The 22187-nt window shown below is 45.4% G+C and overlaps 1 protein-coding gene across 6 annotated transcripts in view; it reads left to right on the forward strand.

Annotated features, from left to right (window-relative positions):
- PDE1C (phosphodiesterase 1C) overlaps window positions 1-22187 on the forward strand; it is a 329257-nt gene that overhangs the window by 238016 nt on the left and 69054 nt on the right. For all 6 annotated transcript variants that reach the window (XR_012644546.1, XM_074988155.1, XM_074988154.1 and 3 more), the window contains 4 exons: window positions 60-188; window positions 8560-8661; window positions 10212-10332; window positions 14112-14193. Coding sequence is in view for 5 of the 6 variants with exons in the window: in XM_074988155.1 (XP_074844256.1) it covers window positions 60-188; window positions 8560-8661; window positions 10212-10332; window positions 14112-14193 (434 nt within the window). In the remaining variant the exon portion in view is untranslated. The remainder of the gene's footprint in view (window positions 1-59; window positions 189-8559; window positions 8662-10211; window positions 10333-14111; window positions 14194-22187) is intronic.

Raw genomic sequence — 22187 nt, forward strand, 5'->3', positions numbered from 1 at the left:
TGTGAGACTGACACACAATAGAAGGAAGCATAACTTTTCTACATTCGTTTAACAACTAGGTCAGATTCAGCAATTCTGTACAATGACCGATCTGTTCTTGAAAATCACCATGTTAGTGCAGCCTATCGCCTTTTGCAAGATGACGAGGAGATGAACATTTTAGCTAACCTCTCAAAGGATGATTGGAGGTAAGAACCAGTTTGCAAGGCCATATGGGGAAGTTATAACTGGGCCATTTTCATTTACTACAGTTCTTTGAGTAACCATATCCATCAACATCTATATTTTGTAACACCAAGAAAAATGATGCTTAAAATCTTGTTTTTCCCCTCTCACTTTTATCTCTTGTACTCTTAGGACTAAATTCAGAAGTGATGTGTGAAGTTATTTAGCTTTTATAATAGAATCTGTTCATTAATCTCTCATAGATCTCCCTGCATCCACTTAACATTATGTAGGTGAATCTACTGGTGGCCTGACTTTCATTTACACTAAGACATAAATAACATTTATGCCCATTCTGAGAGCGCTTTATACTGCCAGAACATTATAAATAAGATGTAGTGTAAATGAGAGTCAGGCCCAGAGACTATAAATGGGTGTAATAGACTTGCCAAGAACTCAAAAGGTGTAATTTAAAACAGACATTCATGATGGAAATGATTTATTTCCAAAAATCAATACTTTTTAAATAGAAGATTATTTAAACTGGAAGAAAAATTGTACCTCTTTTTTTAACTTGAAATAACTGATGCCTTCGAAATAACAATTATGCATAAAACATATAGAGTTACCGGGACCAGACAGGAAGAATCTTAAATTAATTGTAATAAATTGGTCAGTATTCTTTCTCACTGGAGAGAAAGCATCCGATCAGGTTATTCCAGACAAACATATACTGGCTCATGTATGCATTCAAACTGAACAAACTCTTGAGCGCACACAGTGCTTATTGAGTTCAATGGAAATGGAGGCCACTCAGCCATACTTCTCCAGGGCCTGGTAAGCTGGGTCAGGGAGGAGAAAGGGAAAGGACGGCTCACCCTTTTCCTTCTCCATTGAGTCTGTGGTCCATATTCACCCAGTCTTCCCAGCACAGAAACTCTTATGACAGGTGGAACCAGGGATCGTAACAAGGTAACCCTACCTGAGCAGCCAGCCTAAATTCCAGAACCACCTAATTTTTCTTTGGCACATCCCAAGTGGTCATAGCAGGGTAGCCATCTTGGATTCATGCTGGTTGTGAAGTAATTTGACACAGAATTTCTACACCTATGATGATATTTTGAGCAAAAGAGAAATTACAGTTCTAGTTCAGCAACATATCTACACTGAAGTTAGTGGGATTGCTCGGTATTCAGAATTAAGCAGATGCTTAAGTATCTTGTTGAAAGTTAATGATGAAGGTGGAAAAGAAAATGTTGGGAAAATAGAGGAAGTAGTCTGATCAGATTGGGGCCAAAATTTCAATTTTGTCTTAAATCTCCCACTTCCACCCCCAAAAAGTTGAGTGAGGGATATACAAAGCACAATGGGACAAATTCATCCCTACTGTAACTACATTGTCCACAAATTTAAATGTGGGCCAATGGTACTTGACAGCTTCCTTGATTCTCTTTCATTTCTTCCACTTTCCTCTTTCTCTTAGCATCTTAATTCCCACCTCGCTTCTTCCTTATAATATCATTTTAGGAATAACGTCTTTCATCCCAACACAGTTCATAACATGTAGGTGTTGAAATGCTATAACCTCTTACATGGGAGCCTTCAGCTAACCACACAAACGGCAAATTGTATGGTTCTGCACTTGTGAGTGAGGTAGTTTTGTCGTAAGTGGAGTATCATGGAAAGGCCACAACAGTATAAAAAACATGGAAACTGGGTTTATCTGTCTTAGAAAGATGAGTCAACCCTGGGAAATAATTTGGTCTCTAAACTCTTTGTGAAAATGAATAAATAAAAAATTGACCAAGAAAACTAAATCAAAACACTGTGATGTGCCAGCCACCACCCTCTGCGCACTTAACTTGGATGGGGGGTGCATTGCTTTGTCCGTTCAATGAAAAACAATAATTCATTCTGAGCTGCAGTACGAATGCATGTCATTGGCTACCAAGTACATTGTTAGAAGCTGCTTTTGGCCATATTCTTAGGAGACTGAGCACAATCCCCTCCACCCCCGGCTGCAGCCCCCGGTCACAATTAGAACTGGGCAAAAAAAATTAAGCAAACAGTTTATTCGCCAGGAAAAATGAAACTATTTGGTTGGCCTGAAATTATTCACACTTTGGCAGAAATTCACCTAACCCTGCAGTGGGAGGTGCAAAATATGTCCTGAGAGCTGAATACAGCCCATCTAACATGTCTGTCTGCCCAGCATGATCTTTAGCAGAGCAGCTCTTTGGCTGCCTCCTCATGATCTCTGGGCCATTAAAATTCCTACAGCATAGTGGGGCGCTCAGGCAAGCTGCCTGTGCCTCCATGGCTCACAGAAGCAGTTAGGGCTGACAAGTCTTTGCATGCCCCTGGCAGAGGGGAAAATGCATATCCAAGCATTGCCCCATCTCCAGCACTGTCCTCACAGCTCCCATTGGCCTGTAGCTCCAGTAGTGGTGGTGGGGAGTTGACAGTGTTTGTGGGCACAGGCAGCGCACAGAGTCCTGCTGCCTCCCTTGCTGCAAGAAGCGCACAGAGACATGCCAGCAGACAGCTACTTCCAGGGGTGGCTTGAGGTCACTGCTGTGAAGGAACCTGCCTGAGCCCTGTTGTGCCACTAGCTCTGATCCCTCTGTGCTAATGTTTCCAGGTCAGAATCTGCACTTCACACTCCCTCCTGTATCTCAGCCCCCTGGTCTAGATCAGAGTCCCCCCCCTGCACCCAAATTCCTGCCCCCTGCCACATCCAATACCCTGCCCCAGCATGGAGCACCATCCCAAGGCACACACCTATCACCCTCTACTGCACCCCAATGCTCTGCAACAGCCTGTAGCTTCTTCCTGCACCCAAGCGCTCTCCCAGAGCCTATTCATTCTCCATTAATATTTTAGAAATGTGCAGCTAGCAATGACTTACCAAAATTCATCCAGTGGCCTCCCTGCTGCAAAAATTAGCACCTATCACAGCCTGAGCACTGGGCTAAAAGTTGTAAGAGAGATACCACCAGCACCTCCTTCCAGGGGCAACTGGTGCCAGCGGAAGGATGGGGTGTAGAGAGGACCATTCAGAGGGGCAGGCAGCGGGCATGTAAGGGAACCGCAGTTGATAGTTAACATTTTGGCATGAGGTACAGGGGGCCAGTGCACCTCCCGAGTGCTATCAAGAGTCACCTAAACCTCCTGCTTTGTGAATCAAGGATTTAAAAAGTCCCTGAAAGTAAAATATTTCAGGTCAAACATGTTTTGTTTGTCCCAGCATGATGCTTCCAAAGGGTGTCCAGTATTATGGGACACCTCACTGCCACTTGTCTTTAGCATGAAGGAGTCTTATCCAAGCTTACTGTGCATCACATCCCTGAAAATAAAAGCCTCTGGTAGCACAGGCCTCACCTTGCAGGCAGGTGTGTAGGCCTCATGCTCTCTGTAGGTGCCAAAAAACATGTATCCACTCCCGAATCCTTGGAGCATTTCTTGAAGTGTCCAACCCCTTCTTCACTGAGTTACCATTCCTGCTGTGCCCAAAGGATCAGTACACATAGGATGCATATACACTAGCCCCATTCGTACTAACAGGCATGTCAGAGGAGGCTAATGAGGGGTTGTGATGCATATGCAGCACCTCATGAGCATAACGGCCACTGCGGGAACTTGAAAGCTACTAACTTGGAAGCCCTGACAGGCAGTGCAGCTGCGGGCACTTTGAAGTACGTGCCAAACTCCCAAAGGGAGTAAGGGAACATCAGAGTTCGGCGTACACTTTGAAATATCCGCAGCTACTTTGCCTGTCAGTGCTTCCAAGTTAGAAATGTTAGAGTTCCCATAGCAGCAATTATGCTAATGAGGTGCTGTATATGCATCTTAGCACCTCATTAGCCTCCTCTGACCTGCCTGCTTAGCATGCCCCATTCAAAGAAGGGGGCTAGTGTAGACGCACCCCTAAACTTGTAAGAGTCAGCTCAGGACCTTCACTTTGTTTAAACCAACAGCACTGATGTGTTTATGGTGAACAAACGAATTAAAGTACACTGGAGTGAGTAAGAATACTGGAAATGGTTACATATAAAACAAAATTATAAGAATCTAGAGAGTAAACTTGAGTAACAGATTAACCTCCTGTTGAAAGAAAATAATTACACCCACATTTCTCTCTAGTATGTTCCACCAAGCCTAAGACCTCTTTTTCATAATTCAAAATTGCTGTCCTTTTACTTCCTTTGTGGAAAGTGTCTGGGTGTCATATTTTCCACCCAAATATAGTGAAGCAAACATTTAATAAACATTCCCAGATGGGATTTTCTTTTTTCCCCTTTCCAAAACACTTTTTCTCATCCTGTTAATTTCTTTTTGAAGTCCATGCAGTACTTCATTTGCAGAGGCCAAAATAGCTCTGCTTTTTTGGTGGGCTATTCCAGTTCTGCTACCCCTCATCGTGGGAGGAGTAAAGGGATTTTTGGAAGACCTGCTTATTCCAAACTTCGGTAACATTTGGACAGCAGCAATTTCAGAATAAGGTATTTTGAAATAATTTACGCAGTTTGCTTTCTGCAAATTGCATAAATTATTTCAAAACAATGACCCAGTGTAAACATAATTTGGGTGTTTAGTCTTTCTAGTCTAGTAGGGTGTGGCCACACTAGCTCCTCCTTTTGGAGGGCTATGGTAATGTGACACTTTGGCAGATGCTAATGAGGTGCTGCCATGAATATGCAGCACCTCATTAGCATAACGGTGGCCGCATGTGTTTTGAAGGTGCTGTTTTTGAAATGTACGCTGCCTCTGTAGCTGGGAGCCTTTCGAAGCGACCCTCTGATTTCAAAACCCCCTTCTTCCCAAAACCAAATGGGAATAAGGGGCTTTCGAAATCAGGGGGTCTTTTCAAAAGGCTCCTGGCTACATCGTCGGTGTGCGTTTTGAAAGCAGCACTTTCCAAATGCGTGCAGCCACCATTATGCTTCTGAGGCGCTGCATATTCTGGGCAGTGCCTCATTAGCAACTGCCAAAGCGCAACATTACCATAGTCCCTCCAAAAGGAGGGGCTAGTGTGGCCACAGCCATAATGTTTTCAGGGAAGGTTCTGCTATCCAATCAGTACAGCAGATCTTGTGACTTTTGCGTGTGCAGGGAGAGCAGCGGAGCCTACAAGAGGTCTACTGAGGGGGCGTGGGGAGAAATCATGGAGAAAAGAGCTCAGTCCTTAGTTTAATTTTCTGCACCTTTTTTCCTTTCATATTAAAGGACCCTGCTACTTGTGAACTATAAGAAAATTTGATAGGTTACTTCATCTGACAAACCTCATTTCTGAAGCAGTTAACAAATACATTATAAAACTGAAACTAAAATAAATCAGACTGAATTAAGAAAATAAATTGCAAAGAAAACAGATGCTTTCCGAGGTACAGTTATGGATCTTTTATGGCACTGTATTCCTCTGCTAAAAAATACGATGAAGTTTTTTGAAATAAGAGTATGTTTAGTACAAGCCCTTACTGACAAGTACAGAAGTAAAAAAGGATCTAGAAAATATTGACTCTTGAGCTCCTGTCAGTGTACAACTCAGGAAATAGTGTCTAATGAAAGGTTTCAAAAACCATTGTTTACAGACTTGAAGTCGTGATCCAACAGTTGGGTATGTGATCTCTCATACCATATCATGCTGTGTGTGTGTGTTACTGATGTGTTGGTATTGCAGGTCAATTATGCCTTTTGTAGGATGTTTGAAACTTTTAGAGATGCATTTACAAATATTCAGGTTGAAAAATTTACCTGCCCATAATCCTCATTTGTACATATAACAGAGAGACATTTGCACAAGCAATTCTATATTGTTCTTGTCCAAATCTGGTATTTCTATGTGTGGAGTGTGTGTGTATGCACATCACTTAGATATCAGCCTCTCAAAATATTGCCCTTAAGGCATTGTTGTTCTATTATTATTTTCCATGAGAATAAAAAATGTGAACCCCACAGTACACAGATATACATGATTTTCTGCCATGCACAAAAATGCATGAATTTGACTGAAGTGGAATGGACAAAGCGCCAACAATCCTGCTTGTGGGCCCCAGGACACGGATAGATGAGCTCAATAGGCCTTTTCTTCTCCAGTGTCTGTGACTTTACGTAGACATAATTTTTTTCAATAGACCGCAGGATAAATTGGATGGAGTTAAGGAGAAAAACCACATGGACCACAACATCAGAAAATATTATGAAACATTTCATGAAGTGAACGTCCTCAGGGCAGTTGTCCTAATGAGCATGTTATTGTGGGTTCCAGATGGACTAATGAGAGTTGAAAGAATTTATGTGTGTAAATTAAATCAGACCAGAGGTCAAAGAACAGCCTAGTGATGTAACGACAATGCACGCCTGTGACTCAAGCATGCATAATTAATTATTTCAAGTCTGCCATAAACAGTGATAAAGATACCATAGAAGTATTACTGTATCACTTACAATATATATAGGATTTTTATCCCATTGCTTTAGTTACGCCCTAGTTGATGACACCAGAAAGTGCAAATGTAATCTCCTGCTGCTGGGAAATCCATCTGAAGATGCTGGGAGGCATCTTCAAATGCCTACCACAGCAGCTAGAAAAGTGGGCAGACTGTGTGGGCAGGGCACACATGAGATGTGCTAATACAGTATGTACACAAGGTCTGTTGGTGGGACTCCCGTAGAAAGCCAGCTCCCTGTTAGAGCTGCTTTTTCCAACAAGAGCATTGATGCAAGTACTATGTGCCCTCCTCTGGAATACAGACCCCTAACAACTCCGTGGAGGAGAAGGAGGTTTTGCAAAGTGCAACAGGATGAATAGGTCCCCCAAAGTAAAGATTAGATTAGAATTCATGACAGAACCACATCCCTTTTATGAAGATCATAGGGATATATCATTTTAAAACCATTCATTTATTAGTTGTGAAGTATTTTGAATTAGCAATATCAGAAAGAAAATGTTACACACTTGAACAGGAAAGTAGTTTTGAAAAAAAGTGCTATGGACTAGGTAGGAGTGAACAACCACAACTTAATGACACTTCTCTGTCTGTCTAACATGATAACTCTGCACCATTCCCGGAATTTTGAAGAATGAGCGCAGCATCAAAGGGCCAAAACCATATTGATTTGGGCTGACAAATCTGAAACTAAAAGGGGAGCACCCCCTGCCACTTCCAGCTCTTTAGTATAGCCACAGGCGAAAGCATCTCTGCTATCCTGTCTAAATCCAATGGTGCTTCATTTGTAATGAAGGAGGTTCCATGGCTCAAGTTGGACAGCCAGAGAGTGGCAGCTGCTGGCTGGATGCCTAGCTCTGAAGGCACTGCTGTTACCAGCAGCATTGCAGAAGTAAGGGTGGCACAGTATGGCAGTTTTTCTGCTCATCCTGCCTATGGAATTTAACATGTTGACTCTCAGAATGACTTATCCCCCAGACAGAAAGAAAAGGGCATAAGGGTATAGAGGTGGGGAGAAGGGGAATCATGGGATCCCTTGGAGTGGGGAGAGTGGAGGAGTAGGAAGGGGAGCACACAGAACCCGAGCATGGGAATTAAGGAAAGGCAGTGAGGATTCACACCAGCCCCCTGGCATGGGTGTAGGGAGCAGGAGCACACAGAACCCGTGGGAGTGGGGAGAATCAGAGACCCCATAGCAGGGAGCATGGAAATAGGAGGTGCGCAGAGCCCCTGCCTTGGGGAGGAATAGCGGCCCTTGCCATGGAGGAAAATAAAAAGTATGGGAGAAGTGGGAATGGCGATGCACGGTGTTACTGTTTGGAGGGGAGAGTGAAAGGGCCTAAAATTAGGATGGGTGAATTGCGGCGGGTGCACAGAGACCCTGTGGAGGAAGCTGGGGGGAGAGGTGCAAAGAGGCTGGCGGGTGCAATAAGTTCAGTTTGCACAAGCTATGAAGTTAAAATATATGAACTTTTCAGACGAGTACTAAGACATGGACACTAGCCACTTAGTTTTTCTAAGAAATCTATTTAAAAAACTGGCTCAGGAGGTAAGTCAATATACAGTTGTTTTCCAAAGTTCACTCACTCCTACCCAGGGCATGCACACTATTTGAACAGCCTGCTTGCTTCCTTTTAAGAGGCTCCTATAGAAGAAATTGATTTGGGAGCTTTGTGTTTAATTGGAAACAGTGGACTGTAATGGACTTGTCAGAAACCGCTGGGAATTCTTTTAGTCAGAGGTAATTGTCTGACTAAATTGCTCACTCTCTGGTTGGAATGTACAACATGAGATTCCTCTTCCTCTCTTCTCCTGATAACATGAAGAGTTTAAGTGGGGGAAATATCAGGAGTGATTTGCAGCTACCCAACAAAAGAAACAGCTTCTTTAAACTTGTTCTCTTTCTCTTTCCTCTTTTCTCTTGGCTCAATATCTGCCCCCAAAGGGAATTCAGGGCTCTTGTGGTAGAGATGGTGTTGGCCACTGATATGTCCTGTCACTTCCAGCAAATCAAAGCCATGAAGAATGCTTTGCAACAGCCAGAAGGGTGAGTCACCTCCTGACACTGTGTGCAGTGAAGGGCTGCACTTCAGCTGGTCCTTTGCCATTGTATTAAACTTCTGAAGTCTCCAGAGGACCCTCTGATGTCCACACCCGTCTGTTTCATTTGTTGGATTTTTGAATGAATTCACATGTGAGCCCTCAGGCGCATGCCATATGATACCGTGGAGGATCACAACTTCTAAACAGCAAAGCTTTGGGATGAACTTTCCCAATCTTTTTCTGTTTTGTAACAATACGGGCTAAAGAGCCCGTGTCATCCAGATGGGGAGTATGACTGAAAGTCAGAGGCCTTGAGGGCAACACTGCCTGCAGCAATGTTCTACAGAGTGCAGCTTGTGCCTCCACTGCGGGGAGCCAGCTCTGAAGTTTGAGACAATCGGAAAGCCACAGAGGGCACGTGTGTGCTACGGAGGAGGCAGAATAATTGGAAGAAGGGCTTTTCCTCTCCCAAGGTATTCTGTGAGCAACTTAGAGCCCCAGGTCTCTTCACTCCTCCCCTACTTACCCCTCCCAACTCGCACACCAATTATCCACACCCTCAAACCTCTGCATTGTGGATAGTATCCTTCCACCCTAGAAGGGCTTGGTGCATGGCTTCCCAGATCCTGGCAAATCTGTACCTACATCAGACAAGGCTGACACTAGCTGGCTGCTCTTTCCTCTGAGGTGCTAGTTGTATTGCTTCTGCAGCACTCCTGCCAGTCTGGGAGAATAAGAGATTGGGATTAGTGCCTGGGGATATAGATTAGGGTTACCACATTTGAACTTTCAAAAAAGAGGGCACCCCTGAGATATGGTATGTCTGCATCAGTATCTACCGACTGACATTATATTAATGTGTTACAGTGTATAAGGTACATTAATACAATGTGAGTTGATGGATACTGATACAGATACACGCTCCCTCAGGGGTGTCCTCTTTTTTGAAAGATCAAATAAGATAGCCCTAGTTTAGATCATAATTCACTAGGCTCCTGGGCTGTCCTGTCAGTAGCGTGGTTTTAAGAAAATTTCAGCCTCTTACAATCTCCAAAGAGTTTCTTCTCTGATCTCTTACATGCACCAGCTTTTTACTGGTGGAATTCACTTGGTTTAAATGGAATTATTGTTGATGCTTATCACTGTGAGATCAGAATCAAGCCCTAATTGTTTCAGCAAGTCAACAAACTAAAATAATCTGGAACTGTTTACTGACTGGAGTTTCATAAAATGTAACCCAGCCCATCCTGAGAATAGTGTCAATGTGCAAAGCTCACTCATGCACACACAAAAATGCTTTAAAGAAAATAAGGGAAGCTAATGCTCCCTGTTTCCTTTTACACTTCTGAATGACTTCATTAGCAAAGGAAAGGTTTATTTTGGAAAGCTAGATTAATCTTTCAGAGTTGTCAATTTCGTAAATGCACAAATCAATCTCTAAGTAGCCCAGTCAAAGGTTACGGTGGCCTCATTTACTTGCTTAGCTGGGTTTTTGTTCTTTCTGTTTCCATACTGGTGCAGACAATTAATTTGTTCTGTCATTTGGGTTTGCAGAATCGACAAGCCGAAAGCCTTATCACTGTTGTTGCATACAGCAGACATCAGTCATCCAGCCAAGGCCTGGGAGCTTCATCATCGCTGGACCATGTCCTTGCTAGAGGAGTTCTTCAGACAGGTAACCTGGGGATTTTACAACATTATTTTGTAGTTTTGCTGACAGAATGAGGGATGGAATGGGAAAGGGAGAATTAATCCTATAGGTCAACATCTTCTTTCACGTACATTTTTCATAGCAAAAGTACCTCTTATAGCAGCAAAGTAGATACCTTTTTTCATCTGACTTCATTGAAACTGTATTGCTATTTCTGACTGTTAGCGTCTTGTATGCTGCCTTTATTAACATATTTGAAATTCTCAGTCTTTCAGACATCCAGCAGAACTGTGGCCAGTTTAGGAATGCATATTTCTAAACACCAAAAGGCAAAATGTCTGAGTACCCAGCTTGTCAACCATTTAAGACCTTCAGGAACTGAGTGCAACTCAGGGGGAACACTCAGCATTAGATCCAGACTGTCATTTCCTTCAATGACGAGGCTCCTCCTATTTCTCTCTGGCCTGATTCTGCTGCCAGTTTTATGCCAGTTTAAACTCTACTTGATTTCTACTTTCCTATGAAGTCTTGAAAACTAATAAAACCCAATACATTGTAGATTACAGAAGTGGACATATATAATCAAAATGTTGTTACCCTTTCTGTTGACTTGTGGTCTAACCTTTAGATCTTGCAGGGCTCCCTGTTACCAGAACCACAATTCAGACACATGATTGATTCCTGTGTGATACCCATACAATCATCAAACTCAGACCTTAGGGTTTTTTCTCTTTAGGTACAGTAAAAGTAATTTTTTTTCAAAAATTGCTGTTTAATAGTGAAAAAAGTAGTGCTGGTCAAAAAAATCAGAACAATTTTATTGATCTTTTTCACTCTCCAACTTCAAAATTTTGTATTATTTCCAAAATAAAGAAATGTTGACAAGCTCCACAGATAGTTGAAACATAGGGGGAAGAGGCAGTGAAAACTGCAGTGAAGTTTATTATTAAAATTGTTAATAACATTCATATTATTATTCAGTTTATTTATTTTGTTTTCAAAATACAGACAATATTTAGAAATTCAAAATTTTTCTACCACAAGACTATAGGAATGTCCATACTGGGTCAAACTAATGGTCCATATAGCCTAGTATGTTGTCTTCTGACAGTGTCCAGTGTCAGATGTTTCTGAAAGTTGAAGGTTTAGGGACATCCTCCGCACTCCAGCATGGGGTTGTGTCCCTGACCAGCTTGGCTTATGGCTATTGAGGGACCAATCTATATGAACTTATCTAATTCTTTTTTGAACCCACTTATAATATGGGACATCACAAAGTCCCCTTGCAATGATTTCTACAGACTGTGCACTGCGTGACAACAGGCTTCCTTTAGTTTATTTTTACATTTTCTGCTTATTAATTTCATTGAAAGCCCCCTGGTTCTTGTGTTATGTGAAGGGATAAATATTGCCTATTCACTTTCTCCTCTCCATTCAAATTTTATGGATCACTATCGTGTTCCCACTTGGTCCTCTCTTTTCTAAGATGAAACATTCCAGTCCTGTAAATCTGTCCTCATGTGGAACTGTCTTATGTTCCTAATCATTTTTGTTGCCCTTCTCTACACGTTTTTCATTTTTTATGTATTTATATATGAGATGGGGCAAAAGAATGCTACACATTGTTCAAGATGTGGGTGTACCATAGATTTATATAGCAGCATTGTGATACTTTATTTTATTTTCTATACATATTCTAGTGGTTCCTAACAGTCTATTAGATTTTTGACTGCTCAGTGCACACTGGGGGATGGTTTCAGAGAGCTATCCGCAACAAGTCCAACATCTCCTTCTCGAGTGGTAACTGCAAATTTAGGCACAATGTCTGTATAGTTGTGATTATTTTTCCAAGGTGTATTAGTATGCACTTATCAGTGCTAAATTTCATCTCCCATTTTGTTGCTCAGTCACCCTCTTCAGTGAGATCCCTTTGTAGCTCTTTTCAGTCAGTTGTATAAAAATCCTGAAATGTAAAGATACTGCAGTAATCCTGATTTAACAAAGACACTACCAGCCTTCGACTGGAAGCATTAAAGTCATTTACTTTTCAAGAGATGGTGATCTGTATATGCTAGTAAAAATCTCACCATACAAACATCATTACGCTTTTCCAAGTCAGAAGGACAGTACACTTTGCAGAATAGTCACCTATTAAGTAGACATTAGATCACTGAAAAACTGATGACTATGCAAGCCCAAAAATACATAGGACCCAAAGGAATACAGTAAGGCAGAGAGGGGGAACTTGTGGATCATGGGCCAAATCCAGCCCCTGACTTTGATCCAGCCGACGGTGAAGCTTGGGGCTTCCCAATGCAGCAGGGTGAGCCAGCACTCACCCTATGACTTTGTGGTAAGTCTGCAGGCATCAGCACCTTCCCCCTCTCCCTGCATGGTTAGACAGCGAGTGCTGCCTTGCACTGCTACTGGGGAGGTAAGGCCCAAGCTTATTGGGAGGCAAGTCAGTGAGTTTTGTTTTTGTTTTTTTTTTTTTAGTTTGTTTTGCTTGTTGGGAGCCAGGTCAGTCAGCTTTTAGCTTGTTGGACACCAGGTCAGGTCGCAGCAATTACTTGGGTGTGAACAAACACAGAAAAGAAACTTCCAGGACTTCTCACGCCGACAGTTGATTTCTGTAATAATTTAAAATTGTTGCAGTTTATTTTGGCTCCCAGTCACAACCATGTGGAACACTGTCACCGTGTTCAATGAAGTTGGAGTGGGCTGTTTATTTAGTGTGTTGATACTGGCATATTTCACAAGCTATTTTAAATCTGAGTGGTCATATATGTTAGTTCATGTAAATTATTGTCCTCTCTGCTCATTGTTTTCTGTGTCAGAGTGAAACAAATTAAAGGGCATTCTGACAAGTGAAATGGGTTGGCCCAGAAGGGATTTTAACACTTGATCTTTTGCATAAGTGTCATGACAGAGGAGGGCATGCAATTCTGGTCCTGGAAAATGTGTCCAGGCTTCTGAGCATCAGCATTTCTTTTGGGCAACAGCTCTACCAGCTATAGCACACTGAGGGTTTCAGTATTTTGCTCAGAGAAAATTCTGAAGCAGGTGTGAGCCACTTTATAGAGCTACAAATGCATAGTAAAAAATACAAATAGAATCAAAGCCTGGAGAAGTCCTGACGGGGACATGTTATCTTGGGGGCCTTACTCTAATAATAAAGTTCCATTAGCTGTTGGTTTCACGTGAGAAGTACTGTAAAGAACCCTCTTTTATTTTCAGGGTACTCCATATTAAAACCCAATAGGCAAAGAGTGCTTTCAATCAGGATATATTTGTAAGCATAGGAAACACAAGCAAATGCTGGGATTCAATCTCTGATGGCTTCAATCTCTAGATCTCCTTCAAATTGATTTATCTGTTAAAATATGAATGTGTGATGTCCTCAGAATGGATGTTTAAGAATAGGTCTATCTTGTTTATGTTCAGTGTATTTGTTTGTATTTAATAGTGCTGTAAATTGTGTAAGAAAAATGAAAGCTGTCCTATTCAGAATAGAATGAGAGAGAGTGCAGAACAGAGTGGATGCTATTGCTGCAAGAGGAGGTTGGCCAGTAGTTGGACTGCGAGGTTGTAGATGTCTAAAAGAAGCTTGTAAAGAATACGGTTTGAGTGCCCAGAATAAACCAAGTTCTTCTTTAAACATCTGAATCTATCAATTAAGGGCGTAACATGAGCTTCAATTAAAAAAATAAAAAGGGAGGAGGGCCCTGCCAGTGCCCAGAGCTATTACAAATATTAAGCAACTCTTGCTGTATTCTAATCTGCTCTCAACTTTGTTTCTCCAGGGTGACAAAGAAGCAGAACTAGGGCTTCCTTTCTCCCCACTGTGTGACCGCAAGTCTACTATGGTTCCTCAGTCTCAGATAGGTATGTCATTTCAATGTACTCCACTTAGGACTGAAAGCAGGAGTGTAAGGGAAACAAATTTTCCCCCAACAGGAGCAAGATCACTCTGAGCTCTCATCACTTTGAAATCGAAAGAACAAAAGAAATTCCCATAGTGTTGTTGCCCCTAAATGGATGATTCTTAGCTGAACCCCATCACGTAAAGTTGATTTACAAAAGTTCTATTAAAGGGGAAGTGAGTTAACACAAATGCTATTGCTGGACCAACCTCTATGCATGGCTGCATGGTGTCTGTCCCTTCATTTCTGAGCACCACAGAAGACACCTGCACTATGTCTGAGGATCTTGTTTTGCTCATTTAATTGATTTCCTTACCTTCTAATCCAGCAGTGTTCTGATTTCCCCATTCAACAAGCAACACCCCTAGGTACAGAGAGCTTCTTGCCCCTATCTCCCTACTTCAGTAGGGTAGGGGGGAGCCTGCACTGAACCAAAATGGTGCTTCCTTCTCCACTTGCACTCATGCAAGAGGAACTGTGAATGGTGTCTAGGGAGAATGTTCAACAGGCAGGCAGTGGAGACCCGAGGTTGTCAAGGGGCATGGAAACAGGGAAGGGCCAATAAATCTGTAACTATGGAGGGGCAAGGAAGAGGGAAGCATAATCTTAGAGGTGCGCTGGAATTTAGGGGCAAGAGAAGCTACCAGAAGTTGTGTAGATGGGCTCCTGGGGCTACATGAGGAAATTAAGGAGGTAAATGAACAAGGGGCAGGAGAAATGGAATGAGAGAGGGACTGGTGTGTGGAATTGGACTGCAGGAGTAACTGGGGAAACACTGAGTATGTTTACATTGTGTTGTGAGCCCTGGTTTGAACTCAGACTCTAGCCTAACCCCAGTTCCATCTACATGCAAATCATGCTAATGCTGGGCTTGGATCTAGAATCCCACAAGTCCACGGGGGTAGAGGATCCCAAGCCTAAGTCAAGCTGGACCCAGGAGTCAAGCCTGATGGATTTGCTGATGTAGATGCAACACCACTGGTATTCTGCTCTGGGAAGTTACCAAATGTACCGCACAATTCCATGGCCTGACCTTCTTTGATCTCTGGACAGCCAAGTTAAGAAAACAGTCCCGTTTTCCCTCATTGCACCACAAAAAAGAGCTATAATGGCCACATCTGGGGAAGGTAAAAAGTCTGGTATATGGGTGGTTGGAGTGTGGCCTGCATAATGCAGTGGGAGTCAGAGTTCAACATTTTCTAGCCTTGGGTTACAGGAGAGTGTAGACACTGAAGCCCTGGGCTGACAAACCCAGGTCTGCTAACTTGAGCTCCACCATAGACACACCCATTGACACTAAAAATGTGACAGAGGAGGGGAGGGGAAAATATGAGGGGAGGGGAAAAGGGCTGCAACAGTTATGTTTTCCCTGCAAACATTTTATAATAAAGCTGAAGAAATGTAAAAGGATGAAATTTCACAGCTGCCCCCAGCATTGTCCTGGGATGAATGGAAACCTAGATCCAAACATTCCTGAACTTTGGAGAAGTTCAGATCCATATCTGTGATTCACATCCATCCCTAGTTCAGATGTTTTCTTACATTCCCTTTCAGATTGTCACACAGAGTTGCAGAGCCAGAAATCTCAGAGTGCTTCCATTCCTGTTTTTACAGTTTCCAGATGTTCAGCTGGTTCAGTTAACTATTTGTACCAATAAGCTCATATTTGAGTCATATCTGGTTACCTAAACTTTTACTATTCAGCTCTCCCTACCTGCAACACAGAGTTTTACCTGGGGAAAGTAGCTACATGCAGTAAATACTATAATGCAAGAGCAACATTGCTGCATAGGCACCTCAGACATGCTGGATGGGGACTATACAGGGACTGGAAAACACAGGGAAAGTGCAGCTTGACTAGAATCTTTGCTGGGGACTCCCAGGCAGTCCATGTCTACTGTACTGTTCTAGAAGACAGTACGACATAATTCCCCATTTCCACGAGCTTTACTGGCTGGTGTGGAGGGAAGAGTGGTGCTAAGGCCTGGCCTGTGGCACGCCCCATTTCAGGCCCTTTGCTTCTTCAGACTTTCCACTCCATGGAATTCTTCCCTACTCCTGTGCAGGGCACAGAATGAGTGGAGAAGCTGCGTGTACTTTTCTCCTCTTTGTATTCGATGCACAGACGAGCCAGAATTTGGCTCTAAATAAAAAGACCCTTATGATCGCTTCCAGTGTGCAAATCATTGCAAAATTAATGGTGAATTAAGCTGTTGACCGAACAATTACCACTTCAGAAATAGGCACTTAATCGATAACAAAGAAAGATTTATTTAGTTCTGTGCTGTTTACATTATATTTAATGTGTGCACTTAATTGCATCCAAATGGCATTATGAGGCACATTTTATCTAGAAAGCTTGCCCTCTAACATTGTTAAATTTTCATTGCAGTCTGCTCAACACGTAGGTGATAGCCCGATGTCTTTACTGTTTCCCTCAGTAAATGAAAAGCTCCTACCTTTGTAACCAATGTATATTGAGTTAAGACTCCTCTCAATGTGCAGGGGTGCATTCTCAGAGAAATATTCAGCTCCTATTCATTTGTTTATCCACTTTTATAGATTTTAACAAATAGTTCCACTGAATGGTAATTACTGAGTTTCTATGTAGAAGTAACAAGCACTCCTGTAGCACCTTTAAGACTAAGAAATTTTTTAGGTCTTGAGCTTTCATGGGTAAGATCCACTTCCTCAGCCAGTCATTTAAGGAAAGAGACGTTACTCTCCGTAGTAATGATGGTTCTTCGAGATGTGTCCCTGTGGGTGCTCCACGATAGGTGTCGGGCTCGCCCCGGCGCCGCAGATTGGATCTTTCCAGCAGTTTCTGCCGGACTGCGCATGTGCCGGCGCGCGCCGCTCCCTTGTGCGCTCCCGGCCACGTGCGCGATCCGGTCCCCGCCAGTTCATTGACCAACCGCCTCAGATGCTCCTGAAAAACACTAAACAGAGATCCGAAGCGGGGAGGATGGGCAGGTGGTGGAGCACCCACGGGGACACATCTCGAAGAACCATCGTTACTATGGTGAGTAACTTCTCTTTCTTCCTCGAGTGTCCCCGTGGGTGCTCCACGATAGGTGACTACCCAGCAGTAACCCAAGAAAGGAGGTGGGTAATCGGGTTATGTGCAGCTTGCCCCGAAAGGACCGCTGTCGAGAGGCGGGTATCTTCTTGGAATACCCGGTGTAGGGCATAATGCTTGGCGAAGGTGTCATAGGATGACCAGATCGCCGCTCTGCAGATGTCTTTTAGCGCGATGCCCTTGAAAAAGGCTGTTGATGCCGCCACCGCCCTGGTGGAGTGAGCCCTAAGCGGGGCCAGTAAAGGGGTTTTCCGAAATTCGTAGCACATCTTTATGCAGGACACAATGTGCTTCGAGATTCTCTGTGAAGAGAGACCCTCTCCTTTTGACCTGGGAGCGAGAGAGACTAGGAGTCTGTCCGTTTTCCGGAAGGACTTAGTCCTGTCTATGTAGAAGGCCAACGCCCTCCTCATGTCCAGGAGATGCAGGCGTGCCTTCTTGCTGGAGCTGTGAGGCTTCGGGTAAAACAAGGGTAAAACTATAGGCTCATTAAGGTGGAACTCTGAAGAAACTTTCGGAACGAAGGCTGGGTGCAGCTGTAAGGTTACCGCCTTCTTTGAGAATACTGTGCAGGGCGGCGTTGCCATAACTGCTGCGAGCTCACTCACCCTGCGAGCTGACATGATTGCAAGAAGGAAGGTTGTCTTTATCGTAAGGAGACGGAGGGAAACTGTGGCTAAGGGTTCAAACGGTGGTCCCGTTAGCATGCTGAGCACCAGGTCCAAGCTACACGATGGTGGAAGCGGTTTCCAAGGGGGATACAGGTTTACCAGCCCCTTCAGGAACCTGGTAACAATAGGATGGGCAAACACCGTGGGCCCTTCCTCTTCATGCTGAAAAGCCGATATAGCGGCGAGGTGGACCTTCAACGAGGATAGGGAGAGCCCTCCTCTCTTGAGGTCCAGTAAGTATTCTAGTATTACAGGTATAGGCACATCGAGGGGAGCTAATTGCTTGGTAGAACACCATGCAGTGAATTGAGTCCATTTCTGCTTGTAGGTCTTCCTGGTGGAGGTCCTTCGGCTACTCTCCAGGACTTGTTGTACTCCCTCCGTACATGTACTCTCTAGGAAGCTGAGCCATGGATTAACCATGCTTGCAGGCGCAGGCCTCGGGGGTGTGGGTGCACTATGGACCCCTGGGCCTGCGTGAGTAGGTCCAGCACCACCGGAAGGGGAAGCGGTGGGTGGTCCGACATGCACAGAAGCAAGGGGAACCATTGCTGTCGATCCCATGTTGGGACTACTAGGAGCATGCGGGCTCTCTCCCTCCTGGCTTTCTGCAAGACCTTGTGGATGAGCACTGTGGGGGAAAACACGTAAAGCAGGGGGCCCTTCCACGAAATCGCGAATGCGTCCCCCAAGGAGCTCCGCCCCAGTCCTGCCCTGGAGCGGTATTGGGGGCACTTCTTGTTGTGTTGAGTGGCAAACAGATCTATCTGGGGAAACTCCCATGCATGAAAGATCGGTCGTAGCAGATCGGAGCGGATCTGCCACTCGTGTGTGAGTGTGAAGCGCCTGCTCAGCTGGTCTGCCTTCACGTTGTGAGCGCCTGGAAAGTACGAGGCTTTCAACGTTATATTGTTGGTGCTACACCAGTTCCACAGCCGGACTGCTTCCGCACATAAGGCACGGGATCGAGCTCCTCCTTGTCGATTTATATAAAACGTGGTGGAGGTATTGTCTGTATTGATCCCGACTACTTTGCCTTGTATGTGGTCTCGAAAGTGTTTGCAGACATTGAACACTGCTCTGAGCTCCAGTATATTTATATGCAGTGACTGTTCCGTAGGGGACCACAGTCCTTGCATCACTTTTTCGCCAATGTGTGCTCCCCACCCTATGTGGGAGGCGTCGGTAGTGAGAAAAATAGAGATTTGTGGTTGGTGAAAGGGTACCCCTGTTAGCATGTTCTTGGGGTTTACCCACCATTGTAGGGATCTGCACACCTCTGTCGTGAGCGACACCACCCTGTGGACAGTGTGGGGTGCCGGCTTGTAGACGCTCGCCAGCCAATGTTGCAGGTTGCGCATATGCAATCTGGCGTTCTGTACCACGAACGTTGCCGCTGCCATGTGGCCTAGCAGCTGCAAGCACATTAAAACCGGCACCGTGGGGCTGTATGTAATGACTTGCACTAGGGAGCCGATGGCGCGAAAGCGAGCATCAGGTAGATAAACCCTTGCTGTGATAGAGTTTATGCGTGCCCCTATGAACTCTATGTCTTGTGTGGGGTCGATCTTTGACTTCGCAAGGTTGATGACCAGGCCCAGCGAAGAAAACGTGTTTGCTGTTACGCGTATCATGCGTAGTACCTCTGCCTTCGAGGCCCCTTTCAGTAGGCAGTCGTCCAGATATGGGAATATAAATACCCCCTGTCTGTGCAGGTAGGCTGACACCACTGCCAGGGTCTTGGTAAAGACTCTGGGGGCCGAGGAGAGGCCGAACGGCAGAACCTTGTATCGGAAATGTTCTTTGCCAACCATAAACCGGAGAAAACATCTGTGTGCCGGGTGGATCATTATATGAAAATACGCATCTTGTAAGTCGAGGGCTGCAAACGAATCTCCATCGTCCAGTGCCGGGAGTATAGACGCAACTGTGATCATCCGAAAACGTTGTTTGCGCAAGTACTGGTTGAGGCCTCGAAGATCTAAGATGGGCCTCCAGCCTCCTGTTTTCTTCTCTGTGAGGAAGTATCGTGAATAAAACCCTTTCCCCTGGAGTCGCTCCGGCACTCTTTCCACTGCCCCTATGAGCATAAGGTGGTCCACCTCGTGCTTGAGTTTCGCCTCGTGGGAGGCATCCCTGAGATGAGGCCTGGGCGGAGGTCTTGGCGGTGGGAGCGACTGAAAGGGGATCACGTAACCCGTGGCTATGATCTCCAGTACCCATTTGTCTGTGGTGATCTTTTGCCATTGTCAGTAGAACGATCGGAGGTGATGATGGAACATTAATTGTGGATGACATTGCGCGATGGTAGTAATAGTGCAGCCCTCGACCTGTCCGTCAAACTTGTTGCCTTTGGGCCTGCCCCGAGGATGCACGGCTCTGTTGGGAACGTCGCCTAGGAGTTCTATACTGTTGTTGCTGTTGATGCCGCCCTTGGTCGTAGCCCTGTTGGTACTGAGCACGCTGAGGTTGGTGCGGATATCGCCTTTGTTGAGGGTAATACATTTTCTTTCTGTATGGAGGGGTATAAATACCGAGGGTTCTGAGTGTAGCTCTTGAGTCTTTACTGGAATGAAGGACAGAATCAGTTGACTCTGCAAACAACTTCTGTGTGTCGAAAGGGAGATCAACAATTTTTGCCTGCAGATCCCTCGGGATACCCGATGTCTGAAGCCAGGATTCCCTGCGCATGACCACTGCCGTAGCCATTGAGCGTGCCGCCGTGTCCGCTACGTCCAGGGCGATCTGGACTCCTATCCTCGAAGCTGCATAGCCCTCTTGCACGATGGCCTTCAGCACCGGCTTCTTATCTTCTGGAAGTGAATCCATGAGAGAAGTAAGCCTGGAGTAATTGTCGAAATTGTGGTTTGCTAGATGTGCTGCATAATTTGCCATTCTCAGCAGCAGGGTGGAGGAGGAGTATGCCTTTCTGCCGAATAGCTCTAGCTTCTTGGCATCTCTGTCTGTTCCCCCCGCTTTGTACTGGGAAGTCTTCGATCTCTGCTGAGACGATTCTACCACCAGTGAATATGGTTGTGGGTGACTAAACAGGAACTCCATGCCCTTCTCTGGGATAAAGTATTTCTTATCCGCTCTCTTGTTTATAGGTGGAGCGGAAGCCGGGGTCTGCCATATGGTGGTAGCAGACTCCATGATTGCTTCGTCGAGCGGGATAGTGATTTTGGACGAGGCCGGGGGCCTCAGGTTTTTGAGGAGCTTGTGGTGCTTCTCCTGCACCTCTGCTGTTTGGATGCCTTGCGTGAAAGCCACCCTTTTAAATAGCTCCTGAAACTGTTTGAGGTCGTCCGGGGGGGCAACATCCCCGGGGGCCGTAGCCTCGTCGGGGGAGGACAAGGGGGAACTACTAGGGTAGGCCTCCCTTGAACTCTCAGGGTCCTGCTGTCGGTGGTACCCCCTCTCACTGGAGGCTTGCGAGGGAAAATCTCGGGGTTCCAAAATCAACTCCCCCTGAGACAACTGTGTTTCTGTCCCCGTCCGTGAGTGTCCGTGGGGATACTGGACGGTCGAGGGGGACCTGCCCCTGGGTGTATGCCTGTGGTGTCTATGCCCAGCGTGATAAGGACGACCGTGGCAGCACGGGCACGGTTCCTGGGATGGAGACCTGGACCACTCTCGAGGTGCATACCCCCAATGTCTGGGAGAGCGAGATCGTCTGGATGACTGAGACAATGGTGAAACTGGTTTGTGATAGTACTCCAGGGGGTCAAATCCCAGAAAGGGCGAGGGTGGCCCGAGCCATGGTGACGCTGGTTGGAGGAATGGAGAAGGAGGCTCTGGGTAGGCTGGGGGAGACCCATGTCTCCTGGTTGGTGTTTGCAGCATAAGGGGAGGGCTTGTTGAGAGCAGCCCTGCAGCCCTGCCCAGAGAAGGGCTGCGGTGCCAGGTTTTTGCTGCTGCCTTTCCCCTCCCCTGCGGGGCTGGCTCCGCCCCTTCACGTGCCAGGGATCTCGGCGCCGCGCTCGGCATGCTTATCTGCGGTGCCACGCGGATGGCCTCCTCTGGTGCCTGCAGGCTGCGTGCCTGTTGGCCCTGCACCGTTGGCGCCGCGGGGGTTTGTGCCGCTTGCGGCGGTGCCGCTGGTTCTGGTGCTTGCCTGGCTGCCTCTCTGAAGGCTGTGCGTGCCGGCTGCTTGGTAATTGGAGGCTCAGCCTGTGCCATGTGCGCGGCCGCGCTGCTGCTTGTTTG

This window comes from Carettochelys insculpta, chromosome 2, assembly GCF_033958435.1.
Source record: "Carettochelys insculpta isolate YL-2023 chromosome 2, ASM3395843v1, whole genome shotgun sequence".
In the NCBI taxonomy this organism is placed as follows: Eukaryota; Metazoa; Chordata; order Testudines; family Carettochelyidae; genus Carettochelys; species Carettochelys insculpta.